Here is a 13,964-nt window from a genome sequence, read left to right as displayed (position 1 = left end):
CCACAAAGTGTCACATATGATGCTTCCATTATGGATTTTTAATAAGTCTTAACCATGCCTAACATGCTATTTAGCTAGTGAGGCATGCAGTAGTACCTTGAGAGAGACACTCACTCCTGTGTACTGACATGATCCGCAGTGCCCATTCATTTATCATGATGATCTCTTTTCACAGCAACTCCAATATCACTACCAGACTTTTTGAGTCCTTGGCACACACCACATCATGCCCCAATATCCTCCCATTGAAGGTAGAGAGCAAGAATTGCCTCATCACTCGTCTTTACCTTGTCATTGGTTCCTCCAGCACCCTGGATGCTCATCAAATGTAGGCCATCTGGGATGTACTCGGGGCTTTTTTCCTCTATGCTACTGATCCAAGAGAACCAGTCTATACTAATAACTGATCCACTGCATACTAAAAGAAAGAAAAGTTGCCTACTTTACCTTGATCTTTGTCAAGTGTTAACTGAATGAGATTTTTAACTTGGCAAATTAAAAAATTGCTGATGTTGAACTCATTGATTGCTTTTTTCTTTATGTATGAATTGTAGTTGTGCACAGGCAGCGATTCAGTCCGAGAGGTTATTTCTTCTCTATGGCTGCGTGAATGTGGTGTTAATGTAGTCAAGTAATGTGGTGCAGATGGGAGATTACCTACTGCAGGAAATGTTTTTTTATGAGGATTTGACTAGCTGAAGGTTCAACTTTTTTATTATCTGATTAAACTTTCATCTATTGAAATAAAAGGAAACATACAAGAAGCATTGCCTATAAATCTTCCACTTTATTCTGTTTAGCTATGTGTGAATTTGCAAAGTAGCTCTTCATTTAATGAAACTGTAAATAATTGCATATTGTTTGTGAGACGATCATATCATTTTGTTCACCAGGTAATAAGCACATTTTCAAAAGAAAATGGAAACAGACAGAAATCCAGGCTGCTCAGTAGTTGGAAATGTGTGAAGTGTTGGAGTAACTCAAGTGGCAGTAATTTACATCACATCTTTTCAGTCAGTCACTGCTAGAATGTTTTTCTTTATACACTACTAAACCATTATTTCAAAGCTTACATGTAAAAATACAAAACTATATTTCTTTAGGGCATCTTCTATTGCATATTTGGCTAGCCAAACTTGATTGTTGGTGCATTTTACTTCACGGTTTAATTATCTGTTTCTGAAGGTCCATTCTTTCTCCACAACATAAGCGATGCATTTTTTTCTAAGAAATGTGTAAATAAGCAGGCAATGATAAGATGAATTTCTCTACAATATATATTAAGTGTACATCTGCTGGTTCCTTTTAATTCTGTATGTAAAAGTTGAGTTAGTGAAGATGCATTGTCCAACAAAAACAAAAACTGGAACACCTCCAGCAGTTTTCAGTATATGTATCAATTGTTTTGTCTGGATTTGTGTTTTTTCAGGCAGGAATTTGCCTCTGACCAATGTCCAGACCTGACAAGGGAATTATACCTACAGGATATTCACTGTGTCGGCTCTCTCTGCAAGCTCTATTTCCGAGAGTTGCCAAACCCCCTGCTCACTTACGAACTCTACAAAAAGTTCACGGTAAGGGACCACTGCTGTTACAGCAGTTTTTCATTTATTTTTCATTTTAATGAACAGGATAAGTGACTCGTAGTAGTAATGAAATAATTACATAGAAAAAGCCTAGTTCTTTTGCAAGTTCAGAAATTAGTCATTTTACATAGAAATTGGTGTCTGAACTTTCAAACTGAACAGGATTTTAAAGAAGTTAATATATTAGTGGAAGTGTACAAGTTACCATCAATGAGTGCCACAGATTTTTGTGCATGTTTTATGACTCTGTTTCATGTATTTTATGTTTCTGTGCTCATGATTTTGTTTTGTTTCGTGCTATTGGTAGCTCTGCTCTTGGGCCTAGTAAAAGAAGAGCTGATTATTTTGCTCCAGTATACAGATCTCTTAACTCAGGTAAGGAATCCCTAGTACTCCCCAACTTGAGATCACTTATGATGGCAGTGTGGATAATTTAGGTGTTATCCCTTTTAGTCACATGTTTTCTGAAGAGACTAGTGAATTTAATACAATTCAGTCCAGGTATCAGCTGTCTGTCAGGCATCTACAAAGCAGGTTTGTCACGTGTCTCACTGAAGGTACACATATAACCCATCTGAGCTTGTCATGAGAGACACCTATCTATTCAAGGTTGTCAGTTAAGCAATACCTAAATGGGTTGCTGCATTGATACAGCAACAACAAAAAAAGGGAAATTGCTCTACTCGGACCTGAATTATGTCTTGGACAAGCTTGCAGCACCCTTTTGAATATGGCTGCCTCATTCTTCCTCATACTTCTGCCCTGTAAAACTCCCTTTCTGGTATCACTAACATTTACTAGATGAATTCCAGTGCTACAGGCCTTCATATGTAGAAAATCCTTTATAATATTTTGCAAGGACGGAGTCACCCTAATGCCTAACCCTTCCTTTATCCATAAGGAAGTTAGAAGGTCAGAATTTGATTTTGACTACATTACATGTTCACTCAAAATAGACAGCATAAAGCAAAACAGCCTGTAAAAAGAAAATTGCCATTTTGCACATCTTTACATACAATCTTTTACCAGAAGAGAGATACATAACTGTGTTTTCATTGTGCTATCACCCTCACTGATACACTAAAGATCCAGACCCAACTCCAAACCTATGTCACAGTGGTAAGAAACAGAAATCTATCCACTCTGCCATCAGGCCAGCCTAACAAAAGTATCACTGTGCCTGATAATCTGGTATTGTTGAAGAAAAATAATAGCATAACGAAAACATAATTAATTTGGGACTGGTGACATTTCATTGCCAAATTTTAGGGCAGACACTTTCGTCTTAAAACCTCACTTGCAGGTTTAAAGTGATTGTGAATAGCTAATGACATAACTAACTGCTGAATTTCTGAGACTTTCTTGGCACAATATTTTTCTAAACCATATCACAATTTCAGTAAAGCTAAGCATGTGGCAGGATATGAATGGTTCACAAAAAAGCTGTTCTTCATAACTCAGTTGCACTTCAGTTTGACAGTTCCAAAGTTCAAAGTACCTAAGGCTGGGCATTTGACATTTAGCTTGCTTATATTCTTCAGCTTTAAATGCCTTGATGTTGAACTGCTGGATCAGACACTGGCCTGACACCCTTCTAATCAAATTCCAGTTCTGAATGAAGAAAATAGGTCAAAGCTGAATTTAAAACTGGCTTTCAGTGGAGGGGTTCACACCTGCTGCCCCCCTTAAGTAATATAATCAGCTCTGTAGTTCTTATAACTCAAGAAAAGGAGAAATGCCTCTACAATGACTGGTATTTGACTAGTTTTCACATTTTGAATGATGCTGACTAAGTGGCTGTCAATTAAATGTAATAATCCCCTACTCCACAGATGTAACACACAAAAAAATGTAAATTCTAAACAAATGAGATCTCAGGTTCCATATATACTAAAAAAAAAATCATCAGGTCCTATACAAAAAGCATGGAAAAGAAAGAAATATGAAATCACAAGTGAATCAAGCATCTCTCTTAGCACTCTATAAACCGGCAGTAGGCCACACGTAGTATAAAAAAAGTCAGTGACAAGCATGAATTATGTAACCTGGGGCATGACATCAACTCTGTCCCTCCCAAGCATGAATCTGCTAATTCAGTACACAATTCTGAAAGTATTCCTCCCAGGTTCAAACCCACTAATCCAAAGCATAAGTCTGAAAGTGACCCTCACAAGCATGACTCCACTGATACAGTGCTCAACTTTGAAAGTCTTCCTCCCAGACACAAACCCTCTAATCCAAAGTACAAGGCTGAAAGTGACCCTCACAAGCATGAATCCACTAATCCAATGCACAAGTCTGAAACTGTCCCTTCCAAGCATGAATGCAATAATTTAGTGCACAAGTCTGAAAGCATCTCTCCCAAATATAAATCCACTAATCCAATGCACAGCTTTGAAAGTGTCCTTCCCATGCACAAATCCATTAATTCTGTGCACAATTCCAAAGGTGTTCCTTGCCATACATGAACCCACTAATCCATGCACACCTCTGGAAGTGTCCCTCCCAAGGATGAAGCAACTAGCCAAGTGTGCAGCTGTGGAACTATGCCTCTCAAGTCCTGTGCTTTGCATACACCTCATTACCAGACATGATGGTATTTGTGTGATGTTCTGTAGACTGTAGCAGAACTTAATCATGCATGAAGACTAGAAAGCAGTCAATGGTATAGAGAGATACCACCTGTGTAGTTATAAGAGTACATTATTTTGGATTATCAAAAATATTATAGAATACAGAGATCAGTACATAGCCAGGTATACAATATGTAGCCCTACATGTATTTAAAATCTGATTTCAATAACATTTATTTTGTGAATGATGCTAGACTTCACATTTATAAAAGAATTGGCATGTTAAGATGATTTTATTTTATTAAATTATATTTGTTATTATATAGCTTTTTTCAGTATCCTTGCTGGGCTTATTGTTTTCTTTGTTAACTGTCAGTTCTAATGTTTTTTTTTTATGTTGAAAAAGTGTTCTGCCCAGAACCATGCACTGTCTAGGGTATGGTTGGAGTTGGGGGGGGGGGGGGACTACATTTAGTAGGTCAACATTCTGGATGATGTTGTACAGCTTTGAAAATCCTGGCTGTCCCCCTGTTTATATAACTGTCACACAGAAATGTGCATAACTTGTCTGAAGTAGGCTGACTCATCTTAAAACAACATTTTATATGTTTGTAGGTAGCAATACTGAAAAACTACAGTTGTGTACACTTACCATAAATGTAGACGTTCAAGTGTATTCACGTTGCAGTCTTCACATTTGGGTTATCTGCTTGCAGTAGCCCTCAGTCAGCCTGATTATCAAAGTCTTGGGTCCAGCGTCGGTTGCTGTCCCATCTTCCATGACGTCAGGTAGTCAGGGGTATAAAGCATGCAGCCGATGCCATTACATCAGTTTTTCTTGCCCCAGATGTCAGGTGCCCCCCTAATGGGAAGCAATTAAATACGTATACAAGGTTATACCTCCAACAAAAAAGCAAATACACCAAAAAGCTTTTAAGCATAGTAAAAAGGAATAGAGGTATAGCTAAAAGAAGTCAGGGGGCTGGAGGGAGGGTAACAAGGACTGCAACAGTGAATACACTCGAACATCTACATTTATGTTAAGTGTACACAACTGTAATATGTTCTTCGTATTTCACTGTTGCAGTCATCACATTTGGGCAGATTCCCAAAGCTAAGGATGGGAGGAGGAATTTAGATAGCATTAGGACCAGCTATAAGGCCCTTCAAGACTGCAGTGGCAAAACCAGATCTGGATTTAGAGAAAATTGGCAAATGGCAATGCTTGGTGAAAGTATGTACAGAACTCCAGGTAGCAGATTCTAGGATGTCCCTGGTAGGGACACCTCTGAGAAAGGCTGTAAAGATAGATGCAGCCCTGGTTGAATGTGGTCTTATCCCTTGAGGGACAGCTTTTCCATAGTGCTTATAGCAGAAATGAATGCAATGGCCTATCCATTTAGAAATGGTTTGCTTTGAAATGGCCTTCCCCTCTGCCCCTGCAGCAAATGTAACCAGCAGCTGTTCAGATTTCCTGAGAGGTTTAGTCCTGTCCAAGTAAAATCTAAGTTGTCTGTGTACATCTAAGGAGTGCAGTATCCTTTCCCCTTTGTTTTGTGGGTTAGAAAAATAAGGTTGGCAAATGAATGGACTGATTAAGAGCCACACTAGATACTACATTGGGCATTAAGGAGGGATTGGTTCTGAGGGACACCCTGTCCACATGAAAGATGATGAAAAGGGTCCACTGCCATAAGGGCTTGCAATTCGGACACCCTTCTAGCTGAAGTGATGGCTAAAAGGAAAGCTGTTTTCCAAGAAAGGAATTTCAACTCTGCATTTGCAGCTGGCTCAAAAGGAGGTAGAGTAAGTTTTTTCAATACAAAGTTAAGGTCCCAGGCTGGAATAGGGGCTCTCCTGGGTGGTCTTACGCTTTTGGCCCCTCTGAGGAACTGCTTGAACAGTGGATGAGAGAAGAGGGGTATTTCTGTGTTGTAATGAGCTGAAATGGCTGAGGCATGAATTTTGATGGAGGAAAAGGAAAGGCCCTTCTGAAGCATCTCAGTTAAGTATTGAAGAAACTGAGGTAAATTGGGCACTGCTGTGCCCATCCCCTGACTTTGGTTCCAGGAACAGAATCTTTTCCATATTTCAGCATAAGATTTTCTAGTACTAGGCCTCCTTGCCTACAGAATGACATCCAACACTTGTTTACTGAGGGATGGTAATGGAGAGATCAGGTAATTAGCCAGGTTGCCACGTTCAGAGTTTGAAGCTGAGGGTGCAGAATCTGGCCCTACTACTGGAACAGCAGGGTAGGGGTCTGAGGCAGGTGCTATGGGGCCAGTAGTGACACACTGCGCAAGAGGGGGTACCATTGTTGGCATGGCCAGTCTGGTGCAATCAGTATCGTCCTTGGTTTGTCCTGTTTGATCTTTAGTAGTACCTTGGAGAGGAGAGGCACAGGGAGAAAGGCATAAACTGATAGATTTTTCCAGGTGAAGGACAGGGCATCCACTTTCCAAGCTTGTTTGTGGGGAGTCCTTGCATAGAATTTGTCCAATTGGTAGTTCTGGGGGGAGGCAAACAGGTCTATCTCTGGGCTCCCCCATTCGTTTATCAACATGTTGAATGTCTTTGGTTCCAGTTTCCACTCTTGTGGGTCCATGAGATTTCTGCTTAGATCTTCTTCCAGTGTATTTAACTTTTCTGGAAGGAATTGAGCTTGTAGGTGCACTTGGTAGCTCAAGGTTGTGTTCCACATAGCCATGGCTAGTCTGTAGAGAGGGTATGAGTGGGTTCCCCCCTGCTTGTTTATGTACCACATAACAGTGGTGTTGTCCGTCTTTACCATTAATTGTCCTGGAAGAATGTGGTCCTTGAAGGCTGTCAGAGCATTCTGTACAGCTAGCATTTCTTTTTGATTGATATGCAGATGCATTTCACTTGGGTTCCATTTGCCCTGAATGCACCTCCCTGCCAAGTGAGCCCCCCATGCATTGTCTGATGCATCTGTTGTTAGGGTTTAGGCGGCAGGGGGTTGAGTGAATGGCAGTCCCTGTAGGCAAGGTATGATAGGAATCATTTCTTCTAGATCCTGAGAAAGTTGACACCATAGGCTTTTTAGAAACCATTGTAATTTCCTCATTTGCAGTCTTGCATATGGAATTAGGAGAATGCAGGAGGCCATGAACCCCAAGGCTTGCAGTATTTGTCTTGCAGATAGTAGGGTCTTTGTGGCCTTTAGTTTGAAGTAATCTGTCAAATTAACTTGTTTCTCTGGCATGAGGAAAGCCATCTTGGAAGTTGTGTTCAAGCTTGCTCCCAGGAATACAATTTGTTGGCAGGATACCAGATGTGATTTATTTTCATTTATGGTGTACCTCAGAGAAGTTAGCACTTTTTTTACAAATGCCAGAGGATTCAATAGTAAGTCCTGGCTTTCTGCCTGAATTAGACAATCGTCCAGGTATGGGTATATTTGAATATTTCTTTGACTGCAAAGTACAATGACTGGAGCTAGGCACTTGGTGAATAACCTAGGCGCAGTAGATAAGCCAAAGGGCAGTGCAGAGAACTGATAGTGCATGGAGCCTGCTTTGAAGCGTAGGTATTTTCTGCAAGATTCCCTGATTGGGATGTGCAGGTAGGCTTCCTTTAAATCCAGTGTTGCCAACCAGGCATCCTTTCCTAGCACAGGAAGCAACTGGTGACGAGTTAGCATCTTGAATTTTGGGATCACCAAAAAAAGTGTTTAGGATAGAGAGAGATCCAGGATACGATGCCAGGAGTTGTCTTTTCTGGGCACCAAAAAAAGTCTTGAGTAGAAACCTTGTCCCCTTTCCTCTTCTGGGACAGCTTGAATGGCCCTTATATTTAATAGAGAGAGAACTTGCTTTTGAGCCTCTGCCCACTGATTTAGGGGTAGATCTGGCCAACCGTTTGGGGTTGGTAAAGTGTGAAAGTGCAATCTGTATCCTTGGCAAACTATATTTAAAACCCATTTCTCCTGGGTAATGAGTTCCCAGTTTTTTGCCTGCAGAGCAATCTTCCCCCTTAAAGGAGCAGTCAGTTGAGAAGGGCTTGGAAGTTTTAAAGTTAAGTCATTGAGTCAGTTTACCATAAGGGTGAGTCTTACTACTCCTTGCTTTGGAAGTGGGAGCCCCCCACTGCTTAGTCCTGTGCGTACATTGGGACTGAAGCCTGAGTGTTCTGCTGGTTCTGGGTTTGGACTGAGAAGGCATGGAAGAGGCAGAAAAGGACCAATTCTTAGAGGGCCAATGCCTACTAAATCATGGAGGCTGTACTTGCAGGAAATCTTTAACAGTTTGCATAGATTTAGCTTTTTCCTCCATCTTTTTAAGTACTTCTTCTGATTTATTGCCAAACAGGTGGTCCTGGTTTAAGGGAGCATCCAGCAATTTAGCTTTAACATGATCTGGCAAAGATTGCTCCTTAAGCCAAGCATGCCTTTTAAGTACAGACCCAGTAACGGCAGCCCTTCAAGATGCCTCTAGTGAATCAAAACCACATTGCAAAGTATGTTTTCCAACTTCTTCAGCAGAATGCATTAAATCCTGTAAATCCTTATTTTCAGCACAGTCAGGAATCAGCATAATTTTCTGTTTAAGCAATCCAGTAATATGAAACTGGCAGTTTAAGGCCCTAATGGCTAAGGATGAAGAAGTGTATACCTTCTTACCCCATCTATCCAGTGCCCTGGAATCTCTATCAGAGGGGGTAGGATTTTTGGCAGTAGAAGCCTTAATGCCCTTGGGCCCCTGTGAAATGGTCTCAGGATCCGTAGTAGGATTTTTAAAGAGGGACTTGTGAGAGTCAGGAACCCTGTAATATCTATCTGGTTTTCTGGGAGCAGGAGGTAAGGAGTCAGGGGCCAAGCTAGACTCCGAAAAGGCATCATCAACAATTTCCAGTACAGGGGGGATAGCTAAAGGCCTGTGTTGGGGCAGGAGTAAGAAATCCCTAAGCCTCTTTTTAGAATCAGAGTAATCCTGGCTTTCCCAGTGAAAATGCTCCCTAAGAGTATGCAATGTTTCACCAAAAGAGAAATCCTCTGGAGGGGAAGCAGAGGGAATAGATTCCTCTGCATCAGAATCCTCATAGGTAGATAAGGGTAAATCCTGGTCATCATAAATTTCAGAATCCTGATCAGAAGAATCATAAGCAAATTCAATCATAGGTCTCTTAGACAGAGAAGGTTGGCTTCCCCGGATTAAAGTAATAAGGTCTTCAGCCATTCTTATCATTTGTTTTTTAGGCATAGAGGCCTGACCATGTGGTCTGGGCATTGGTTTTCTAGGCATGGATTGAGTTTTAGGCGAAGAAGAAGAAGATGGCATTGGTTTAATATGCAAGTCAGTAGGCCTGAATAAACCCTCAGAAGCCGATGGCTGCACAGCGGCTCTGGACTCATCCAAGGTAGAGACATCTGCAGGTTCCACAGTTGAAGCATCTCACGGCATATCAGACTCTGAATGGGTCTCAGTAGAGGCCTGTGAATCTGAAGTAGCGGGTATCAGGGGCTGTGAAAGCACGTGCCTGAGTACCGGCTAACTGGCGACTAGCTTAGGAGAAGCGTCGTCGGCAGCTTTGGACTTAGGTGACCTGTCTCTGTCTTTATCTTTGCATTTTTTCGGAATGTCGGTAGTTGGGTGGCTTACCAAAGCCATATCTGGATAATTGAACCGAGTACCAAAATATTTAGAAGCATAAAGCAAAAAAAATGACAGTGAGGTACGTCGTGGTCAGGGCCTTGGCAAGGAATACAGTACGAATGAAAATCTTTATGAGGTATTTGCTTTCCACAAGAAATACACTTACTGACTTTTACTGGCATCGGTTTAGAGCAAAAAAAAGTTTCCCCAACAGGGTACTTAGCTTTAGTTGAAGACTTCGGTTCTGAAACTCGAAAATGAAAATTTCAGGAGTCGGCCGACCGGCACTTGCGAACTGCTTCTGCCTCGGGCACCGCACGGCAAGGAAGACTGATGTAATGGCATCGGCTGAAAGCTTTATACCCCTGACTACCTGACATCATGGAAGATGAGACCGCAACCGACGCAGGACCCAAGACTTTGATAATCAGGCAGACTGAGGGCAACTGCAAACAGATAACCCAGATGTGATGACTGTAACAGTGAAACACGAAGAACATTGATGGTTACCTTTGCTAAATGTGTAATGGGCAATATTTTACATATGTGAATATTTTGAATTGTACAATGTCATCTCCCAAAATATGAAAAGCGTGCACTCTGATTGGCCAATCCAACCAGCGTGCACATTGTAAATCCAAAGTAACCTAACTAAGAAGTCCAGCCGCTAAGGAATCCTTTCAGCAATTTCAAGTAAACTAAACCACATTTATGGTGTTGCCCCGATGGAGCTGCATCACTTTTTGTAAAAATAAAAATTCTAGTAAACAAATAAATAAAAAGAACCTTACTGTCTTGTGTGGTAACTTTGGATTTTGATTGTTGCATTTCCTCAATGCCAGAAAAACTCCTTCTGTAACCGCACCCCCCATGTAGAAACACATAATGACATGTAGAGGCAGACATACCTAAATCTTCTATAATGAAAGGGAAAAATGTTAAGTATAGAATCCTAGACCTACCATATGATGAAACAACACTCATTTCTTTCTTTACACAGGGAGATAGAACTTTTATATGAGGAAGGGTGCATGTTTTTTCATTAAATAATAATTATGATTTGGAGGTACTGATCAATACCAAATAAAAGTGAAGTTCATTGTTCTAATTCTGGGGTAGTTGTTTGACAATGTTTTGTTTGTGTTACTTCATGGTTAACATACTGCATTGTTGGATTGTGGCAGATGTATCCCTGTACTTTGTGTTCTATTCCTACTTTCTATGTTTAGATCGTTAATAAGAAATGTGTGATTGTCATGCTTTTTGAAAGTCTGCTTTTGTATTTTATTGTGAGCGGTACCCACATTTATGGTGTTAGCCCGATATGGAAAAGTACCTAATTTTTTAACTGATATTCATGGTGAATAGAAAAGAATCATTTAATTCATTAAAACTTTTTTTATAAGTAAAACCAGCATATTTTAACCATTCTATGACCTTCCTACTTAAAGTTGTTAGTGAGCTGTTAGTATGTGTTCCACATTTTGCCCATTTGTTCCACATTATGTGGGCTAGTGTTCCTCATTTTGCAGATAGAAGGTTGAGAGTTATGCCTACGGAGAGAAGAAAATGAATATCTGAAAAACAAAACATTTTGTTTGTTTTTATACAATGTCACCTCCTGTTGTTTAGAATATAATTCTCAGAAGTTCAAGACAAAACAGAGGGGCTGTGGCTGACTAAGTCAAAGTGTGGACTATTTTATCTCACAAAAAGTGGAAGAATACAAAGTAAAGCAAACAAAACCCTAAGCAACAACAACACAGACATAACACAAAACAAAACTAACATCATTGTATAATAGCAATAGCCCACGGTTGGGTGTGGGTAATGCTGGATTTACCCACGGTTGGCTTTGTTTAGTCACTCAGGCTTCGCCCTCATGACCAAACCATGGCAACCATGGGTAAATCCAGCATTACCCAAACCCAGCCATGGGTTATTGCTATAATATCAGATGCAAGATTATGAAATTATTATGTGCAAAAAGGAAATTTCTGTCCAAAACCCTAGATGTTTTCCCTATTCATGTTTTTAGAAACACCAATGTCATGGAACCATTTGCACAGTACATGCTTGTTTACTAACAATTTATGGAAATTCTTACCTATATGTGGCAGCAGGACCATTGTTTTCCCATGGAAAATCACATTAGATTTGCAATCCATACAGATACAGCTACACATATACCCAGGGATCCAGAAAAAAAAAACAGCTCTCACTGGAAGGACTGTGCTAAAAAGGTAGTGTTTCCATGATGCACAGAACTGCAACAGATTAGATATAATAAGGAAATATCTTATCAGCTAATTTGCATGTCTGTGAATCACTGTTAACTTTAATGAGTGCAGATCAGCACTTTACTGCAGTAATTAACAGTGGCAGCAGACACGTCTTATTAGCACAAGCACAAATCAATTTACTTGCCCACATGTAATACACACATTTGAGTACATACATGCACTCTATTACTTGCCTATAACATCATTAGGCAAGACAGACCCCTTCGTAAAGGAGGTGGAACTACCATACTGTATAAGTCCAACTTAACTCTGCTCAGCATCCCCAACTCCTACCCCTCTCCCAATAATTGGGACATAGTTATCTCACAACTCTAATTAAACCCCCAAAAATCCATCACTATCAGTGCTATCTATATCCCACCTGGTGGTACACTTGGTAGCCTTGAAGACTTCCTGTCCTGGTGCAGTACCTCATATTTACAAGAAACACTCATTCTGGGGGATTTCAATCTAGACAGGTTCACCTATATATCAAAAGCACAGAGTAATCTAATAAATCTCCATGGCTACCAGCAGCTAGTACAAATTCCCGCTAGATGTGATAAAACTTCTAAAAGGGAATCAATATTAGACTGGGCCTAACAAACAACCCCACATTGTACCTCCACATGGCAGTCTCCCAGGTAGCTTAAGTGACCACAACCTAATATACCTAATATGTAGTAGATCAAGCCAATGCAAAACCACTACATATAAATCCACAAGAAACACAAAAAAAAATTCTCATGGGGTCCTCAAATCATTGCTCTATAACTGTAACTGGACCCCATTAAAAACCCTCCCACTTGACCAGGCCATAGCCTACTTCAACAGAAATTTTCTACAACAGCTAGACACTGTTGCTCCACTTCACAATGTCAAGGTTAGAACCTGTCAAACCCCCTGGCTCAGCAAAGAAATCAAACAAATCCTCAAGTCTAGAGACACTGCTTGGTTCTACTTCCAAAGAACCAAGGACATATAAAGCCAAGCTAAATATCAAGAGCTGTGCAACTGTGGAAAGAAATGCATTAGGTAGGACAAAAACAATCTTATTATACTACCTTGCAAATGAAATACCAATGCAATCCCCAAAAATTCTGGAAAACTAGTTACTAAAACCCACCCAAACAGCTATCCCCGAATCAATCACCCCCCAATACTAAAGTTCCCATTAAAACACAATTCAACTCCTACTTTATGAACTCAATTCTATCCCTAGTATCACAGAACAATTCCAACCTCACTATCCCTCCCACCACAAACAATACAGATGAATGCTTCACCCTCAAAGCAATGCCCACCAGCTCTATCAAAAGTATGCTCTCCAAAGTAAAATCCTCAGCAACTGCAGCTGACCTTCTCCTTAGCTACTTCTTAAAACTCACAGCAGAAGCCATTGAAATCCCATTCTCCATTCTCATAAAGATCTATTACTGAAAACTACATTTCCAAACTCTGGAAAATATTCCATGTTACTCCCATACACAAGAGGGTGACCTCCACTGAAGTTAATAACTATAGACCCATTGCAATAATCTCCCCCTGGCCAAAATATTAAGAAAATGTATTTGCACCCAAATTCTAAAACACCTCCTAGATAATAATATCCTGTCATATATTCAACATGGTTTCAGACCAACCCATAGCACCACTACAGCCCTTCTCTTATTCACTAACACAATAAATCAACACAAAAATATAGGCCTGCAGGTGTCAACTCTCTTCTTGGATATGTCCAAAGCATTTGACACAGTATCCCACCAAATCCTACTAAATAAACTACACCAATATAAACTATCAAAGTCCACACTAACCTGGTTCCATAGCTACTTAACTGGCAGGTATCAGGCTGTGAAATGGGAAAGTTCTCTCTCACCTCTGTTACCCATAACTACAGGAGCCCCA

General features: G+C 40.4%; 1 protein-coding gene across 2 annotated transcripts in view; it reads left to right on the top strand.

Moving 5' to 3' along the window:
- Positions 1 to 13,964, top strand: part of ARHGAP31 (Rho GTPase activating protein 31) — an 870,295-nt gene that overhangs the window by 652,284 nt on the left and 204,047 nt on the right. For both annotated transcript variants that reach the window (XM_044073118.1, XM_044073119.1), the window contains exon 3: positions 1,430 to 1,574. In XM_044073118.1, coding sequence (XP_043929053.1) covers positions 1,430 to 1,574 — 145 coding nt within the window. The remainder of the gene's footprint in view (positions 1 to 1,429; positions 1,575 to 13,964) is intronic.

This window comes from Protopterus annectens, chromosome 5.part1 (assembly GCF_019279795.1).
Source record: "Protopterus annectens isolate FY-2018-M chromosome 5.part1, PAN1.0, whole genome shotgun sequence".
NCBI lineage: Eukaryota > Metazoa > Chordata > Ceratodontiformes > Protopteridae > Protopterus > Protopterus annectens.
This window is presented reverse-complemented; position numbering and strand designations above follow the sequence as displayed.